The 19,825-nt window shown below is 42.2% G+C and overlaps 1 protein-coding gene across 1 annotated transcript in view; it reads left to right on the forward strand.

Moving 5' to 3' along the window:
* Nucleotides 1-4,078: 4,078 nt before the first annotated feature.
* The window catches only part of frem2a (FRAS1 related extracellular matrix 2a), a 63,994-nt gene continuing 48,247 nt past the window's right edge, over nucleotides 4,079-19,825 (forward strand). The window contains 15 exon segments of the mRNA XM_022209962.2: nucleotides 4,079-7,913; nucleotides 7,916-8,029; nucleotides 8,032-8,187; nucleotides 8,190-8,225; nucleotides 8,228-8,346; nucleotides 8,348-8,395; nucleotides 8,397-8,645; nucleotides 8,647-8,679; nucleotides 8,681-8,758; nucleotides 8,760-8,997; nucleotides 9,000-9,170; nucleotides 9,173-9,243; nucleotides 9,245-9,392; nucleotides 9,395-9,664; nucleotides 12,341-12,430. Coding sequence (XP_022065654.2) covers nucleotides 4,682-7,913; nucleotides 7,916-8,029; nucleotides 8,032-8,187; nucleotides 8,190-8,225; nucleotides 8,228-8,346; nucleotides 8,348-8,395; nucleotides 8,397-8,645; nucleotides 8,647-8,679; nucleotides 8,681-8,758; nucleotides 8,760-8,997; nucleotides 9,000-9,170; nucleotides 9,173-9,243; nucleotides 9,245-9,392; nucleotides 9,395-9,664; nucleotides 12,341-12,430 — 5,053 coding nt within the window. The 5' untranslated portion in view covers nucleotides 4,079-4,681.

Consider the following 19,825-nt stretch of genomic DNA (forward strand, 5'->3'; position numbering starts at 1 on the left):
TCTTTTCTATTCTATTCTCTTCTCATATTCTTTTTTGATCTATATAACACAGATCCACTGTAACGAGAAAACTGCTGCAGAAAGTACTGTAACCCATGTTCACCTCCAACGAGCCAAAGGAGCTGACAACAACCATTGCAAATTGACACTGCCTGCAGGGCTGAGGGCTGAGTGCTTAGTGTGATGTGTGATGGAGTGTGGCAGCCTTGTCCCTTATTAGACTCATCACCTCTGTAAAATCACATGAAATAGAGAAAATACGCCCTGTAGGGGGCATGTCACGAAGCCAACCAGCCGGAAAAAGTTTCACACTCAAGCTGTAAACAAGTCATTAACGCCGAACAGTTTAGTCTACTGTCTCTTTTGAAGTTATGGTAAAAGTCTCACCGGTGAACGTCAAGTTAGGAAACGCAGGATTTTGCAAAAGTACAGTACCTGGCACACCTGAAAGGAACTGATGCAAATGAGGGCCTTTTTCAAAAGCCAGAAAGGAACAAAGTTGCTCATGGAAAGATTTCCTTTTCTCAGTTTCCAGGGCAATCAGTTGGCAACAAATTCACAGATATAACAGAGATTTAACCAATTCTCCTCTAATTCATAATAACACCCTTGTTTCTGTAACTGAAAGGCAAAAGTCTACACCAGCATTGTGTACTGTAATGGAAACGAGTGTGTGAGACGCAGGAACAAACTGGCAGTTTCACCAGACAGTAAACATTTACCAGAATGGCACTTTGTGTAAACTCACACGGTCATTGTGTTGATGATTACAGAGCAGCGGCGGTGCTATCATGTCTGTTTGGAGAAAAGGGGTTCCTGGTGTGTCGTCTGAATGCCTACATTTTCACGACTGTAATATGGGAACAAAGATAGACCAGATGTCAATCTGTATGCGTTTGCATGCGCTTGTGTGAATGTCTAGGTGAAAACTTGGGAGGTCACTTTCAGCTGACCCAGACAAAAAAAAAAAGACCAAAAAAACCCAAGTAATGTCAGGTTGCTTTCACACTGAGATATGCCCGGTGGTTTTGCATGTCGAGCTATTGCTTTTATGTGTTTGCTTCCTCAAGAAGAAACAGGTTCTGTGTGGATAGTGAGGACAGAGCAGAGAGTGACAGGAGGCCTGTTCCTTTCATTGATGTGGAGTGTTGAAAGCGTAAGAGTAACAGCTGTGTGATGTACGCTAGGGCAAGGGAGTGGTCAAGTTCCATGTGAAAGCACAGACAGCACAATGCAGAAACATGCACAAGTCAAGGTCCTCTATTAAGTGCAGGTGTTTTGCTTTAACGCAATAATATATAAGCAGCATTTTATTGTGGTCAAGCAGAGCTACTTTATATACTGCATATGTTTAATCTTTAGAAGAAATCCGTGCAAAGTAGCTATATTTGTTACAATATTTTGTTTATGGGTCCTTTAATTATCAAATGTGAAGGGGACAGATGTTCTCCTAAAGCGATAAAAAAGAGCACTGTGCACTCAAGATGCAGAACACGAAGCTTCCCCTCACACAATGAACTGATTTTGTGCATGAACTCAAACCCTGCTGGACATCTGCAAAAGCATGTTGTGAAGTAAGAGACAAACAGAAGCGGAAAAATTGTCCCCAGAAAAAAAAACCCCATCCCGTATGCTGCCTCGGTTACATGTTTTTTCACAGTATCACAGACTAAAACTCCTACCTCTTGGTTCTGTTGGGACCCGGGTACGTGGGTGGCGTGTGTCTTCAAACGAGCCAAATTTTATCTGTGCGATACAGTCAGAATTCGGGGCTCTGCCTTGCAGTGAGAATCTGTATTGTTTTGTTTGTAGTTGTGTTGGGGATTTGTGATTGCTTTGTCATGGTTGCTCCTCCTGGTAATCAAACAAAACTACTTGGCCAGCACTACAAAATATGCTTTTTTGCATTCACAGGCTAAACAACCATCATCCTAAGCCATTTCTATATCGACCGTAAGGATGACACAAATACGTAAAGTTGATTTAGATGGATGTGCTCCTGCAGCACAGTAATAATGTGCTCTGCAAAAGTGAGCATTCATTTGGCTTTCAGTGGTGCATGTGGGTCCAGCTCATCACAAATAGCGCATCTATTCAAATAAATGAGCTTTTATGACAAGTTTGGAGCATTTTGTGGCATTTGTGCCAAGATTTTATGCAAATGCGACAATCTGATGGCACCTAACCCTCATACTGTCATTAGCTGACAGTTTTGAATTTTTCACTCTCCCATGTAGGCTCAAACCCCACAATCTCCACGTGTGGCCTTATCACAGCAGAGCAGCCGCTGTGCAGAAGGAACCCCACATCCTGTACTGTGTGAGGATGTCATAAATACTGCATGAGGCCAAACTTTCCCAAAGTTTCATTGTGCTTTGTGGGTGAGGCGATAGAGATGGGCTGCAGGGATGAGCCAGAGTTTCAGTGCTAATTAGTCAAATGGGGAAAAGAACCAAAGGTGCGAACCTACCGTCCAGACAGTCGAAACAATGTGAATCATAGGTGCTCATTGTGCCATCATATGGGCTTTTTCAGTGAAAAATAATTTTGTGGGAAACAAACGCTGTAGCTTAAAGTTCCAGGTGAAATTGTTCACTAGTCTCTAATTTTCTCAACCTAATGATGATCTTTATATCCTCACTTTGTTCCTGATAACACTCTTTTCTCTTATCACCTTTTAGTATTCAGTATAATCTTCTTAATACACCCAGTTCCCACTGTGCAAATCTAACATGCATGTTCTCTGAGTTGATCCTCTCATGAAAATCACAAGAAGAATCTTTCTCAGCATATGCAATAAAGAGTACAACAGCTGGAAAAGCAGGAGGGGGGTTGCCTTGTACTTTGAAATAACAAGGTTCCAGAAACCCTCTAATCACCTGGCATTTGAAATGTGGGTGGTGGAGAGTCGAGAGCAAAATGTATGTATCTGAAAGACTCAAAGCTTTGTAGGCATGAAACTTACCAAACATTTACGTTTGATTCCAGTTTCAGAAAAATCTTTCATTTGGTTTGGAGCAGCAGTGAACTAATGTGTATAACATTTTTGTCATTAAATGTACACACTTTTGCACAAACTTCTCCCTGACTTAGCTTTTATTAATGGCAGCCGTGCTCTTTATTTGACCAGGACAGTTGCCCAACCCAATGCAAATCCCTCTCCACAAATGTTAAACATCAATAAAAAATAAATTCAGCAGAAAATGTTAAAATGGCAGAAAGCTGATAACATCAAAAAGCCCTGTTTGCTGAGCAGGGGGAGAGGAGTGGGTTCATCCCCTGATGACTTAACCTTGACAGATGTTTCAGCTTGCAGTACAAATTCCCCCTTAGGACCACCAAGGTCTAGCAAGATAGATTTCCCTAGTCTTAAGCAGCAATTTGCCGGAGTTCTTGGTTCATGACAGCTGAATGTGTGTTTCACACATTTTGAATTTATTTATTATTTTAGCATTGTAGTTAACTGATCGAGACTGACAAGGACAGGGTCAGTCTTTCTCTCTCCTAATGGGCAATGGGAGGCTTTTACAACTTCTTCTTCTTGCTTGAGGGAAGGTCAACATGTTTCAGAGGCCCACACTGAAGTGCGTATTTGCCTCAAAAATAAACAGTAGAATAAATAAATGGATGAATGCATACATGAATAAGAAATAAGCAACCCAGTCTTTTGCTTTCCATCACCTTCACACTTTGGCTTTCTGCAGGAAGTGTGAGGTTACAGTAGAGCAAATGAGAAGAAATACTACTGAGGATTAATAAGCCAGCAATGACTGACTAATGACAGCGTCCCTCTAATTAAACCCCAAAGCCCAAACTTTACATCATCAGTATTAGGGGACAGATGACTTACAACAATGGGCCAGACCCAGGAAATTAAGCCATATTTCTGAGGGATGTAGGAATTAATATTCTTAATAATTAGAAATGAACCTTAGGACATACTAACCTGCAAGTGCATTAATTATATGTGCACATTTGTATTAAAAAAAAAGTAGAATGTTTTTTATAAATTTGGAGATACATGTACATATTTAACACTTCTTGTGTGATTTCTTCTGGTAAATCAGCCTGTATCATCAAAGAAAAACAAAGTTAGTGGAGTTATTAGGCTTTCTCTCTCTCTGTCACACCATGGAAAATATTTGCAGCCCTCTGGGTTTCAAATTTGACATTTCTCCCAGTTTCATCAGTGAGTGTGTATGTCCACAGAAGACATGATGATGCTGTCTATAGCACGAGGATTACTTCAATAATGTATTTTATATAATGTCTTAAATCTTGCAGAGAATAGTTCTAACAGGGAATAAAGTCGATAATTGCTCTATAATGAATCACATCGGTGTAATTCAGCTCATCTTCTAGTCCCCTCCTCCCTGTGACTGTCAGCTGTGCTGTCCATTGGCGGTGAGTTTGAGGTAATAAGTTCTCCCAAACCCTCCAATATGCGCAGAGATGGGCGGTAGCTCTTTACGCAGCGCTCTCAAGTGTCTGAAGTTAAAACTCATGCGCGCTATTCTCGCCGAGTATGTCGAGGCTCCGGGAGGATAGATGCATGGGAATCTCCGTGTAGACATCCAGCTGACTCCCAACACTTTGGTTGTTTGTTTTTTTTCCATCGGGGCGTCTCGCATCAGCAGCACGTTGGCACAGTGACTGTTTTCGGCTCTGATCGGCTGCGAAGATGTTGTTCCATAGACTTCTCCTGTTTTTTTCAGTAACAGGTATCGTTTCCGCGCAGTCCGACAGCTCTGGATTATTTTACGCACTGAGATCAGAACTATCAGAAGATGCCATCTTGGTGGCCAACAACGGAATACGCGTGCCTTTCGGGAGATCGGTCTTCATCGATCCCATCAACGATTTGGTGATCCAAACGCAGCCGGGAGACCGGTGCAGCATCACCGTGCTGGATAACGATCCGCTCTCGCAGAGACCGGGCCACCTCTCGCCCAAAAAGTTTCCGTGTGATTTCGGTCCCAGCGATGTGACATATTCCCACTACGGATCCAGGAGTCCAGCCAGAGACAGGGTGAAGCTGCAGCTCAGGTACGACGCGCAAACCGAAACCGTTATCATCCCGTTCATGATGGAGGTGGAAGTAGTTTTTACGCAACTAGAGTTACTCACTAAAAACATGCCTCTCACTGTTGATAATCTCAAAGGGATCAGCAACCCGATTGATAAAAAGATTTTAGAGTTTACTTATGAGAGAGACTCGCACAAATGTGAGGTGGCATCCCTGTCCAGCGGCAGCACGCTGCCCAGATATGGGAAACTCATTGATGGGGGCAAACTTTCACAAATGATGGACTGTGATGAGTTCACACAAGCTGACATCCGCTATGAGCACACGTTTGATCGCAAGTGTCCCAACAGGGATTATGTCCCCATGGTTGTGGAGCTGCATGATAAGGAGGGCAACCTAGTGAAACAGGAGTATTTTCATCTCATGGTTCGCATCAAGGAGGGAGAGGAAAACACTGCCCCTAAACCCAGCTTTGTGTCCATGATGATGATGGAGGTCAGCCAGTTTGTCATGACCGCCCTCACCCCTGACATGCTGGCTGCAGAGGATGCAGAGTCAGACCCAGATGAGCTTATTTTCAACATCACTTCACCTTTATCCTATGAGGAGGGCTACATAGTCAGCACGGATGACAGAAACCTGCCCATCACATCCTTCTACCAGAGAGACTTGCGTGATTTGAAAATAGCTTACAAGCCTCCCTCCCTGGACTCAGACACAGAGAGGATTTTCCAGCTGGAGTTTCAGGTGGTGGACACAGACGGAGCCGTGTCAGACCCCTTTGCTTTCATGATTGTTGTGAAGCCGATGAACACTCTGGCCCCCGTGGTGACGCGCAACACCGGTCAGCTGCTGTACGAGGGCCAGTCTCGGCCTCTCTTCAGCGCTCACAACCTGGAGATCAGTGACGAGGACAACCTGGACAGTGTCACCATCACGGTGGTGGACGGGCTGCGTCACGGGGACCTGCTGGTTCTGGGCTCCCACAGGAAATTCTTCACACCTGCCGACCTCGCAACAGGTGTTGTTGTGTATCAGCATGACGGGAGTGACACATACAGTGACAACATTGTCTTCAAGATGACAGATGGAAAGAATGAAGTAGAATTCCTCTTTCCTATTACTATTGTTCCCACTGATGATGAGCCACCTATTATAAATGCCAACACTGGTCTGGTGCTGTTCAAAAATCAAATGATGCCAATATCTCCTCTCATGCTCAGCGCTGCTGATATTGACTCTGAAGACTCGACTATTAAATTCACTATTGTCCCTCCTTTTTCTGTAATTGGCACAGTGCTACTAAGGCAGTCAGATGCCCCAGAGGATCCCTCCTCGTGGAAATTCAATGCTGAGGATGAGATGTATGAGAAGGAGGTTACAGAGTGGCTTCAGAAAGATATCACTGATGGGAAGTTGTTTTACAAACACACAGGCCCTCACAACACAGACACAATCATGGATCAGTTTGTATTCACAGTTCAGGATGACAACGACCCCCCGAATGTGTCAGGAGAGAACGCTTTTATAATCCGTGTTTTACCTATCGATGATGTTCCCCCTGAGCTGTTCCCCGGCACCACACTGCAACTGACAGTTCAGGAGTACAAACTCACTCACTTTAGCAAAGAAGTTTTGCGCTACACTGACTTAGACTCTGAGGACCGTGACCTCAAATACACGGTTATCCAACCCCCGACAGATACAGATGAAAATAACCCGGCTGTGTTTGGTTCTTTGGTCATGACAGACAGCCCCGACACTGAAGTCACAGAGTTCACACAAGCTCAAATAAACCATCATAAGATCTCCTACGGCCCCCCAGATGTTGAGCTGGGAATCACAGCCCACGTCGTGCAGTTTCGCTACACTGTCGAAGACACGGCTGGGAACAGCGTAGAAGGAGCTTTCACCATCTACCTGCAGCCTGTCAACAACAAACCCCCTCAGATCACAAACACCGGCTTTACTGTGTTTGAACGGAGCATGCACATCCTCACCATCGCTGAGCTGGATGCCACAGACCTCGACACAGAGAGCAAACAAATTACCTTCACTCTGAGCCAGCCCCCTAAACATGGCCAGATCCAGGCTGCATTCACTGACCTGGAGAGAAGAGGGGTTTTCAGACTGGAGGATATCTCAGAGGGGAAGATATCATACATTCATAGCGGAGAGGAGACAGTAAGTGATGAATTTCAGCTGGATGTCAGTGATGGGATTCATGTTGTAACCGTGACGGTCAAAGTTAATGTAAAGCCTGTCGATGATGAAACTCCAACCGTCAGCTTGCCTGCGGGAACAATCGGGTCCCATATGGAGGTGCTGGAAAATGGAGCCTCGGAAATCACAACTAATGTGATTCAGGGCCATGATGACGACACAGATGACCTCCAGCTTACCTTTATTGTGGAAGATCCTCCAGTTATGGGGGAAATACTGGTCAAAGGAGTGCCTGCAACAAGGTTTACACAGGCTGACATAATTAATGGTGTGGTTGTGTATGCACACACTGGTGGAGAGATCGGCCTCTCCTCTCAGCAGGATGGATTCAATTTGACTCTCACAGACATGTTTGATGATTGGACTGTGGGTGGCAATAAGGTCAACGGAGTTCACGTTCGAGTCACAATCCTTCCTGTAGACAGCCAGGCCCCCGAGGTCAGAGTTGGAATTCAATTCAGCGTCACTGAAGGAGAGAAATACACCGTTGGCCCTCAGCACTTGGACGCTGATGATAACGACACTCCAACAGATGATATCCTTTGCACCATCATTGTTCAGCCCACTGCAGGCTATGTAGAGAATATATCCCCAGCTCCAGGCTCAGAAAAATCCAGATCAGGAACACCTATCAGTGCTTTTACTATCAGAGACATCAGGGAAGGAATATCCACTATGTGCAGAGCATTCACAAGGGCGTAGAGCCAGTGGAGGATAGATTCACATTTAGGTGCTCTGATGGTATCAATTTCTCAGAGAATCATTTCTTTCCAATTGTCATCATCCAGCAAATGATGAAAAGCCAGAGATTTATTTGAGGGAGATAGTCGTGATGGAAGGGATGAACATTGTCATCGACACTCCCATTCTGAATGGAGCCGACACCGACATTCCACCTGAGGAGCTGATGTTCATCATTTCCAAACCTCCTAAACACGGGCCATTTTGAACCAGCTATCCACAGGCTCAGTTTTGGTGATAATTTCACTTTAGAGCAGATTAGAGAGGCATCAAGCATTATTTATGAGCACGATGACTCAGAGACGACGGAGGACAGCTTTGATGTCATTCTGACTGATGGAAAGTACTCTGTGCAAAAAAACTGCCATGGTTATGATCATTCCCGTTGATGACGAGACCCCCAGGGATGATCATCAACGACGGGCTGGAGGTCGAAATCGGAGAGACCAAAGAAATCAATAACAAAGTGCTCAAAGCAACAGATTTAGATTCGGAAGACAGCACACTTACATATATTATCCGGTTTGGGCCTGGTCAAGGTTTCCTGCAGAGAAAAGCCCATCTGGGTCTCTGGGAGAACATCACCCTCGGCATGAATTTCACACAAGCTGAAATTGACGCAGGGCTTTTAGTTTACACACGACGACGGCACAGTGATGGGCATTCGAGATTTGGTCAATTTGATGGTGGACTGATGGAATGAATCCACTAATTGATCGTTACTTGTCTACAGTCACTGTGGCAGCATTGACACTGGTCTTTCCTGATGGTGGTCAGTAAGGAGTGTCTTCTAGATGAAAGTGGCAGAGTGACTTTGACCACAGATCTCTCAAGCTACCACTGATCCAACAACCCTGAGAAAACTTAGTCCTTCACTATCACAAGGGCCCCTGTCAGAGGCCGACCCTAGAGTGCACAGATACCCCCTGGGATGCCCATTGTGTCTTTCACTCAGCTCCAGCTGGCCGGCAGTAGGTTTAGCTACATCCACACGTCGGATGATGAGGTGAAATGGACAGTTTTGAATTTGAAGTCACCGATGGCTACAATCCTATTTCAGAACATTCAGAATCTCCCATTGTGGACGTTTGATGAATAAAACCAGTAGTGACTGTAAACAGTCTAATTTGTCATAGAAGGGCAGGTTAAGTTGATCACACCATTGAGCTCACGGCTGAAGACAGGACACGGCTGAGAAGCTGATAAAATTCACCGTCACCCAGTTGCCTATTCACGGCAAACTGTTCTACAACCGGTTCTACATCTGTCACCAGCTTCACAAAACAAGACCTGAATGAAAACCTCATCAGCTACAAACACGATGGAACTGAATCAGCAGAGGACTCTTTCTCCTTTACTGTCACCGACGGCACTCACACTGACTTCTATGTGTTCCCTGACACCGTTTTGAGACCAGACGACCTCAAACTATGATAATCACGATTGTGGCAATCGACAATGGTGTCCCTCAGATTGTGGTGAACAGAGGTGTGCCCACTTTGAAGATTTTGTCCACGGGGCACCTGGGGTTCCCCATCACCTCCAAAGTGCTGAGGGCAGAGGACAGAGACAGCACTCCGGCCTCCCTGCTGTTCCATGTCACCACCCAGCCCAAACATGGCTACATTGTGAACCTGGGACAAGGAAACAACTCCATCGACACATTTAGTCAAGGTAAGTGCCTAACAAAACACCCATCTGGAAGTTAAATGTGTGCATGAATGTTATATGTGGATGTCAATTGACAATAATTTTCCGCCATATCCAACAAAATGCCAGCAATGTAACAATTTTCCCAATTGGTATTAGTAAGCACATTTAAAATTGTGACAATCTATGAGCAAAATGCCTTTAAAGTGTGGTATTTGGTTAAAAGTAGTTGCTTTATTCATCGAATTTGAAATCACATAATTATAATTCCCTAATGTGTGATATGATTCTTCAGAACAACTGAATGTTTTAAGTTCAAAGTCCCTGCAAATCTGTAAGTTTTGATTAATTTTTCACACAGCCTCCCAAAGATTTTAATTTATGGAGTAATAATTATTCATACGTGTGACAAGTACTGACTGGGGATTTTCAATAGTTAATTTGTGGGCCTGATTTAGATGTGCCTTGCTCATCAAATCATAATTAGCATACCCAAAGTCAGAGGCTGATGTTTTGCGCAAATGTCTTGTAGACGGATCGAGATGAATATTTATTATATCTGCGTCTCTGGGGAAATGTTCACATCTGATGTTCTCTGCCATGGTTTGTTAAATGAAGCGGGACAGAAGTAGAGGATCATGTGAAAAGGTCAGCTCGGAGCTATTTGTGACAGGATGCCATTTGAGTTGCGGCGCATTCTGAAAGTTTGACCAGGTCGAGTCAATTTGAAGCAATTTACTGAAATGTGTGCATCTTAAGAATTCAAAGAGACAAATGAAAGCTCTCAACATAATCCATTCCTACACCCAAAATATGCCTCTTTAACTCTGGATTTGAACACATTTTTGCATGTCTGTTTAGTGACACCGCAGACAGAATCAAGGCATCAATGCTGCTGATTGAGGTTCAAAGCGATGCAATCAATGCGGTGTTTCACATCACGCTGAGAGAATTAAGAAGTTAGAAAATCCACCTGCTTGTGCCACAGCCTGGCAAAAGCACAGACTTGTGTTGGGAACACAGGGTGGAAGAAAAAAAAGAGATCTTCAGTCTGCAGGAGATGGACACTTCTGACTACCACTGTGCGGCTGCAGTCTTTGAAAAAACAAAAAGGCACAGATGAGACAAGAGTGCAGCGGGAGGGAGAAGCAAAGGGCAGAAGAAGGGGGAAGAGAGAGCAAGTAAAGTGGAAGAAGAGTGCAAAGGATGCGGGAGGGAAAGGTGGGGGAGGAGGGGTGGAGGAGGTGTAGGTGGCATGAGAGAAATAAAGAATGAGGGAAGGGGCGTGAGAGATTGAATGAGAGTGAGAGAGAGAGAGAGCAAACAGGCTCATCAGAAGAAATCAGTCAGGTGAAAGAGACAATCCCTCGCTCTTTATTTACTCATCCCATTTCCAGGGCACATCCCATGAGGCATTCACTTTAAATATTTAATGAACAGTGTGCCCCTCGTTCGCAGTGTTGACTTTATATTTGTAAGGTCCCCGAGTTCAAGTCTGCGCCACAAATCCTTCCTGCGCCGCGTCTCCTGTGTGATCAGAATAACACTCGCTAATGTGAGACACAATCCTGAAAGTGGAACAGTCCTCTCACAGAAATCATGCCAAAATAAAGAAATGGGGAAATTGTTTTTCTTGTCGAAGGAGGAGAGGAAGCCACCTAAGAGGCTTAAGATGCATCCCAGCTGGGAGTCGGGGGTTTATACTTTTATGAACCTCCTTCCTCCGACATTTATTATTGAAGGAGGTGGTTTGCAGAGGCCAAGCCCTTTCACAGTCTTGATGATTTTTTTTCTGCACTGTAATAGATGTTTGTGGAGAATAGTGGGAAAAAAATGCTGTCAGAGCCCTGTAATTCAGAGAAGTTAGGAAAACAGCTGTGGAAGTGTAGGTGCCCACCGCAATCCTGTTTTTAACATTCTTACCTTGTCTGTCATTAAAAGATCCACCGTCACCTGGTTTTCAGGGCTGTTGACACAGAGCAGGCGGCTTCTGGATTTAAATGCTGTCTGTTGGTTTTAGTTTGAGCTGTCTTGGATTCGAGGTTGCGGCCTTATCGTCCTGGATTACGGATGCATGACTTTCAGAATGCTTTCGCTGGTGGAAAATTGTTCATGCTGCGTACTGATAAGGTACTGAATCAGTGTGATACTCGAGACCTGCTGTTACTGTAGCTGATACGGTGCTGAAGCGGGACAGCTTCCATCTTTCAACAATTACTTGACAGAGAGAGTGTTTGAACCAGCCATAAAGCCATAATACAACTTCAAAGTGCGTTTGAGGCTATTTCTGTAGTCAGCATGAAACATCACATGAAGGTTTTTTTAATCTTGAAATGCAAATAGTTTCATAAATATATTATTTTTACATCTTGACAAGGACAAACGTCTTCTACATACAGTTTATACTTTAGCGATCACCTTGTTTTAAGTTAGAGCGAGCTGATAAACATTTTCAGCATTCATCATCTCACAGTGGCTTGACAGTATAACCGCGGTCCTCATTTGCATTCTCCAATTAATTATGTCAAGCACTTTAATTTTGGTTGTTTATTAGTGATTTTGTGTTTGTCCTTCGTTGGCTTTCAGGTGATGGGGCTTTATTATATTTGCACAAATTTCAAGCCTGTTTTTTTTCACCTGTTTTTGTCACTTCTGTATTCCACAATAAATGAATAAACTCAAGTAACTTCTCTGTCCCAGCTGACATTGATGAGCTGAACATCTGCTATGTGCTGCGGAATGACGAAAACGCCACGTCTGACCTCTTCCATTTCTCCGTGGAGGATGACGGTAAGATTTCACCCTGTTTACATTTGCATTCACTCAACCCCTCCGGGTTCCTGCAGTCGGGTTCAGAGAATCACTCGCTACTCATTCAGCAACTCACAACTCATAACTGTTATGAATGTGCGAGGCAGCTGTCGAGCATTATACTCCAGTTCACAGTGAGATTAATTTTGTAAATTGTTCCCAGCAGATTTTATAAACAGATCAGTAAAGTGTATTTTTCCTCTTTTTTTTCCTATCTCTCTCTCTCTCCAGTTTCGTTTGATTCAAGATTTTGCCCATAAAATGATCTGCCATTCAGAGCATCGGTGTAGAATATCAATTAAAGACAAATCTGCATAGGCTGACAGGGGTCTCCTGTCTGTAACTGTGCAATTGATGCCACGTTGTATTAACTTACTAGTGAGCTGATAAGACATCCAGGGTCGTCAAAGATAGAAAACTCAGTTTGTGCTGCCAAGATTAACACGCATCATTTTAGCAGCCTAGTGAGTTAATGAGACGGCCTGTATAATTTGTAAATACAACTGCAGGACATGTCGAGTCTTATTACTCTACATTCTGTGATCCTGCAAGGCTGCCTTCTCAAGGCCAAACAGAGAAGATGAACGGCATGCATACCGCAAATACAAGCCACACCAATGCATAGATCATAGTCATTTAGCACTGGCATAAGCTGTTCTGTGAAGCAATTGACATTTTCAGTTGGAAGAAATAACAACATGCTTTAATTTTCACATGCAAAGTTGGTATCAGATTTGTCTTCCTCTGTTTTTGTCATGGCCCACTTTACATTCGTAATAACCGTCATTTGCTGCCTGATTTGACGCTTCAAAATCAGTATATTTTGTTCTATATGTATGCTTGCAATGTGCATGAATTTAGCGTCCGTTTACTAAGGTGGCAGCTAATTAAGCAATCAGCATTTGCAGTCTCATGTAGGAAATGAAAATTGAAAGTGAGGGAGAGCTTAAGATGTGGAGATGTGGTTGGGTTTGTTTAAGATAGGCAAGCCAAGGAAAGAAGTCCAAAATGTTGAATTGCTGAACAAACATGATCATTGATTTATCAAAATTCATACTGAGGAATGATTTGGGTAGAACACACAAAATACTGAAGGAAATGCACTTTAAGAAAGAAATGCTGCAAACAAGTACCAAGAGCAGAAGCACAAATCTGAAAAAAAAAATCCTTCAAGTGGGATGTTTTGCATATGCCAACACATATACAAAGGTTTACTGTCTTTTCTCATTTGAAGCATTTCTTGTTGGTTCTTTATGTGTTTTGCCCTTGGGGAAGTATGTAGCTATTAAAATTATGATGGTTATTTATTGAAGCGTATGTAAAGCAAGGCATATCCGTTAATGAAGAAGCAAGCGCATGTAATGACATGAATATAATGTAAATGTCCTATAAGATTCGTAAACATTCACACTGTGTTTAAGATTAAGCACAGTGTTTTAAGGCAGTCAGATAATAGTTTATGGCTAAGTTATACTTTGCTTCTGCTCTCTTTGTAATTTCTTTTTTTTTTTTTTTAATATATTTCACTGGTGCTCACCTTTTGTCTTCTGTAATGAGATACAAAATATAGGTTCATTAATTTTCGCAGCTCCACTATAAACACGGTATACATCTGCAAATTTGGTCAAATTTAGCAGAATGTGGAGGCACACTTATTACATGCACATCACCCTTTTTTGTGTAATCCTCCTTTTGGATGTACAATATAAAAAAGAGGTGCATCTGTGAGTGCACAAGAGCGGCAACCTAAAACGTGATAATTGTGCACTATATTGTGATTATTGTCTAGTTTATGTACATTTACAGCTGCTTTTACTGAGATCAAATGTGCAAATACACTTTATTCTGTATCTGCAGTAATAGTAAAGGTTTTGCTTCGTGAAGCTTTAGCAGATGTTGTAGCTGAACTATGGAATCTAAGGAAGTGTTTGTAGTTTGTATTGTATGCAGGTAGGACATTTACTGAATACAGGAATGCTATAGTAGTGTTTGTTTCAAATGTTTCATTGTGTTTGCTGTGTTTAATTTCCTTATTTAGGCCACCTATATTTAGAATCTGTCTAACAGTGAGTTTATTTATAATGTAACACCGGCTACTGTACTAGAAATAACGTGTTATGATGTTCCCAAGTGAACAGATTATGCTGGAACACAGCTTGAAAAAGGTGCAAACAATAGTAAGGGAGTACAGAGTGTTGAAATGTCTACAAATGCAGCAAAAAATGGCAGTGTTTTTGCAGAAACATTCCGGCCATTCTCTGTTTTTAAACCATAAGCTAGCAAACAAATGGCTTACCCCACTTTACAGCCAGTTGGGCTTTTTTGACACAGCTGCACAGGATCCTCTTTACCAAGGTTGCCTAGCACTTGTTAAAATTGCAGGCTGAGTAGTGTGAGGTGAATGGAGCAGTGGGAGTGAACTGGTTGTAGTAGAGCATGAACTTGAGAAAAACCAGGCTAACTTTGAGTGGATTCTGCCCGCAGCTGTGGAGGCTGTGTTGCTGCCGATGTTCAACTTCAACCTCCCCGAGCATTTTCCAATCTCCCTTTAGAGATATTTGGACAACTAGAAAACACTAGTAGACTGAAGTTGTCCACACACAGTGAGAGGTACTCAAGCACACCTGCAACACACCTGCACAATTCTGACCGATGCTTTTTACTGAGTGCATTGTATGATGGTCACTCAGCAAGAGTTCCCACTCACAGTTTAGCTCCAACACATTTCATAGCGGTATTCACCCAAGGTTGCAAAACATACTTTTGCACTCTCTTAGAACCAAACTGACACCTATCTAACTCAGTACATTTAGAACAAAACCTGACTGACTCTGATTCTTTCTCCAGTCTTTTAATATTCCTACTGCATGATCAGATATGATGCTACTGCATTAAAGGGACACTGATGTAGAGCTTTGTGAGATTACCAACACAGTGCCTCGCAGTGAATCACAGGACTGCAAGACCATGTATAATCGAGTTTTGAATTAATACACAATGTTGAGATCATGGGTTTCTTTCCAAGGTTATCTTGTACATCACAAGTGAAAGCACATATTGTTGAGTTAGAATGGGAAATGACAGTCCTGTTCAGATGATGATTCTCTCTGTAGTTTAAACTCCTTGTGAATTACCCACCGACATCAAATAACGAAACTTGAAGAACTTTACCGTGTATTGCACACTTTCTGTCTAAAAACATTAACTAAATGTTTTGTGAATTACCTCTAGACCCATTTTTCAAAAGTATTTTCATACTGTGGGTCTAATGCTCTTAAAAAGAAGTGCTAATGCGTAAAGAATAACAGTTCCTTTATGCACATGAAAGAGAAACATTGACTAATTGATTGTCCATGCTCCTGTAAAGTTCTTAGATTTTTTTTCCTCCTCTCTGCTCTTGGCAAAATTCTTGTTTAACTAAAAAGCCTGAGGCTTTTAAAAAGAACTCTACTTGAAGTACATGAGTGTAAATTATCAGTCCATAAGTTTACTGGATCCGCTTGGGCTTCCTTGCCTCTCTGGGGAGTTGGACTTACTGCAAACTGATTCTGGATATAGAATTTGCAAAGGAAGGAAAAATATTTTAAAAACACTGTTAACAGTCTGTTATAGGGCAGTTTGGATCGTCCTACTCCATTATCTTCCTCCCACAGAAATCCCCCACATAAATTCTTCCATGTCTGCAAGTCTATATTTTATTTGCATGTTATGTCCTTTTGAGACATGAGTGTACATGTAAGTGGGCATTCTTATATATCATAAAGATGCGTAAAAACACTAATCCAAATGTGTGCTGCTACACACTCATGCAAACAATCCCACACATGCATGCACAGCACAGCACAGAGGCGTAGCCGTAGGCTAAGGGGCGGTCAGGCCTCCAGCACAAAAAGGTGTTTGATATTTAATAGCCCAGGCAGCATTGTGGCTAATGAGAGCCCTGGGCGTCTGAGCTGGGCAGAGCTCCGAGGCAGCCACCGCTAATTATGTGGCCCTATTACAGGCTCATCTACAGGGGAAGAGTGGCAGGAAGAACCCTCTGTCACAGGTTAAAACCGGCTGGGATCACTATAGTTAATTGTAATGGACTAGAGCGCGGCTTGTTTCCCAGGGTCTCTTTGGCTGTGGGATGTTGAGGAGCAGCAGGAGACAGCAAAAAATACAATGAAGCGAAGGTGAAGGTCATGAAAACACTCAACACAGAAATCAACAATAGACGTCTTCATTAGTTGATACCCCAATTATTTTCTAGATTAACTGATTAATCATGGACTCTAAAATGTCATTTAGAAGCATCTTATTTTGCTTAACCAGCAGTCAGAAATGTCATTTTTTGTGTTTATTACTGCTCGCCAATCAACACAAAGCAGAAAATGCTTAAATCTGAGTGGATGGAACTCGAGAGTGTTTGGCATTTTTGCTCGAAAACGGGCCATCAATTATCACAGTAGCTGCTGAATATTTTCAGGGAATCGACTGTTCTGTTAATTATTAACTGATTGTTTCACTTCTAAAAGATTGGTTCCCTGAAATAACAAAAACACACATTTTATATTGGTGGTGGCATTTTACCATGCAGTGAGCTCTGGTTTCATAACACAGGATTTGATATGTCTGTCTCGAAGGTCTCTGCCCTTGACATAATACAATGTAGTCGCATGGAATTGGATTTGTGTTTCTCACAGCACAAAAACATGCTTTTTTTTTTTTTTTTTAAAAGAATGAATTGCAGCCTGTATCTTTCCACAGGCAGTGGCACTATTACAGCGGATGACCTACAGACTTTGCTGTTGATGATTTTGATTTATTTTCTACCAACAAAACAGTTGCTATACTTTTATTGATAGTGTGATATTTGAAGTGCAAAGAGTGACGGATAAATTCTGCTTAAAAAGAGATGTTTCTATTGCATTTATCATTCATTCCATTACTCTAGAAATCTCAACAGTGAAAAAATACTAATTCTCTGGAGCTGGATTCAACTGAGGGTGAGTGAGAAAATAAAGTGTGGAAAAAATGTTCCTGGTCCCATTTTTTTTCTTGCTTTGTCTTTCTCCTCCCACCGCAAATGAGATTGATTGTTACAATAGAATCCTTTCATTCCGTCCTCCACCCCTCCCTGCTCGAGTGCAGCCCAGACATACCACTGCTTTATCTGGACTTTTAACGATATATCCACTTAAAAAAACACCCCCTGCTGCTTCCACATCCCCTTTTACCCTCTACACACAGTACACAATACATGCGTTTCTTTGGTCTTCACATCTATCTTAATCATAATAAAACACTTTGTGCGCAACTTTTCCGCTGCTTGTGTTACCAGGATAATTATCACCGTATGCACTGCAAGGGCACCATTTCTTTATCGGGTGTTTTTATTTTTTTAATGATGTGTATCTGTGGTGGTGCTGTGCTCTTCAAAAGGCTTCTTCTTTTCCCCACAAAGGCAGTGCTAACACTTGAGATGAAATGACCTTCTTGGGTTGCCCTCGTCTGTTAAGTGATAAGCACGCAAATTATTTATATACATGCAGACTTTCTCTTCTAATGGCTTTAAGAAAGAGTGGCTGAAAACCGAACGAGTCAAATTTAAATTACATCTCTGATAACTTTTAAACTCTTAACTTAGCAGCTGAATGACTCAAATAGCCTTCTTGTGGTGCGGCTCAGAAATTTGAAATACGCACACTGAATGTAGATGTCAGCTTAAAAAAAAAGCGAGATTTAATTTGTATGTTAAGCTATTGCTTCCAAAGTCACTTCTGAATAAAACTCTTCATCTTTGGAGTTCAGAAGGACGTGAAAGCACCTGAAAAGCAAACAATTACAGGCCTGAACGGGCTGTCACCATAGTCACAAATGGACCAGGTTAATCCTTTGACCTCTTTTTGTTGTTGTTGATGTTGTTAACCTTTTCTTGTTGTTGAAGCAATGTATACTGATCAGGATGGAAGAATTGCAAGGTAATACATCAGCATTCAGCACAGACTGACAACCCCCCCCCCCCCCCCTCCACACACACACACACACACACACACACACACACACACACACACACACACACACACACACACACACACACACACACTAACATGTCCCTTGGCTGTAGGAGAGGATTCTCTTTATCTGTCTGCATTCAGGAATTTACTGTCACTCACATCTCTCAGGGCCCAGCTCTCCTTTCTTTATCCTCCTCATCTCCCGCCCCTTCTCACACTGTCACTCTCAGATCTCTGTTCAATGCGTTTCATTCATTTCCAGTTCTTTCACCCTGCTCAACATCTACGTTCATTATATATTTTGTTCTTTTAGTGTTATTTTGCCTGTCTGTCTGTGTCCTCTTTCCCTCTCGAGGTACAGTCTTAATATTTTGCCTTCCCGTCTCGTCGAGTTAAACCTCCAAAGTATGTTGTGGGTTTATTTATTTATTTATTTTTTGTGATGAGTGTCGACTCTCTCTTAGTCATCAGGATTTGGCGTTACTGTCACACCCTCGCTGTCTTTTTTCCTGCTGTCTGTCCCCTCCTGCCGTGTTTGTCTGTCAGCCCGCTGATGGATCTCTCTGTTGCGGGATTGCAGCACATTCTGCAATGTTGCTCACGATGATCTGCATCTCATTAGGAGCCCGAGATGAGAGCATGAGACTTTGAGAGATATGAAAGAATTTTTCATCACGTTAATCATCTTTGATTCTGTATTTCTTGATGCTTGACAACTGATGATCGACGTGCAGACACTCAAACAGGCGCAAATACCCTCTAATCTCAAGAATAAACAAAAAGTCTCTTCAGCGTTTTTTTGCTGTGGAAATGCTGTGATCTACATTTTTGACTATATGAATGCAGGATATTGCTCCCAATTATCAGCACTGGATTTTCTCTTTTCTCTTCCTGTATTACTCTATTGCTTTTTTCAAACAGTTACTGTAGTTTTTTTCTCAGCAGATTTTTTACATCCAATTTTCACTCTGTCATTCTTACATGGCGTATGGTTTTCTTTATGCAAAATGGAGCAATGGAAAAGTAATAATTCCAGCTCACATAAAATCTCATTCCCCATTTTACTGTCTTTGCATATGTCATCTTTACTATCTGTTTCCTCTGTTTCATTTTTAATGGATCTTAATGGGCCGATAATTTATTTTAAATCATACATGCATTACAACCTGAAGTGTTGTTTCATTTGCATTTTTCTGTTCACTTTGCAATATGTACGTATGCAGGACTTGGTAGCTGTTCTGAGCTCTGCTTTATTGTTTGCATTGTGAAACCCTCTAATAAGAACCATACATCTAAAAGTAAACATTATGAAAGCAACTGCAGAAAAAAAAAACGAACATTTTCTGACAAAATGAAGATTTTCTTTAATGAGTCT

This window comes from Acanthochromis polyacanthus, chromosome 17, assembly GCF_021347895.1.
Source record: "Acanthochromis polyacanthus isolate Apoly-LR-REF ecotype Palm Island chromosome 17, KAUST_Apoly_ChrSc, whole genome shotgun sequence".
In the NCBI taxonomy this organism is placed as follows: Eukaryota; Metazoa; Chordata; class Actinopteri; family Pomacentridae; genus Acanthochromis; species Acanthochromis polyacanthus.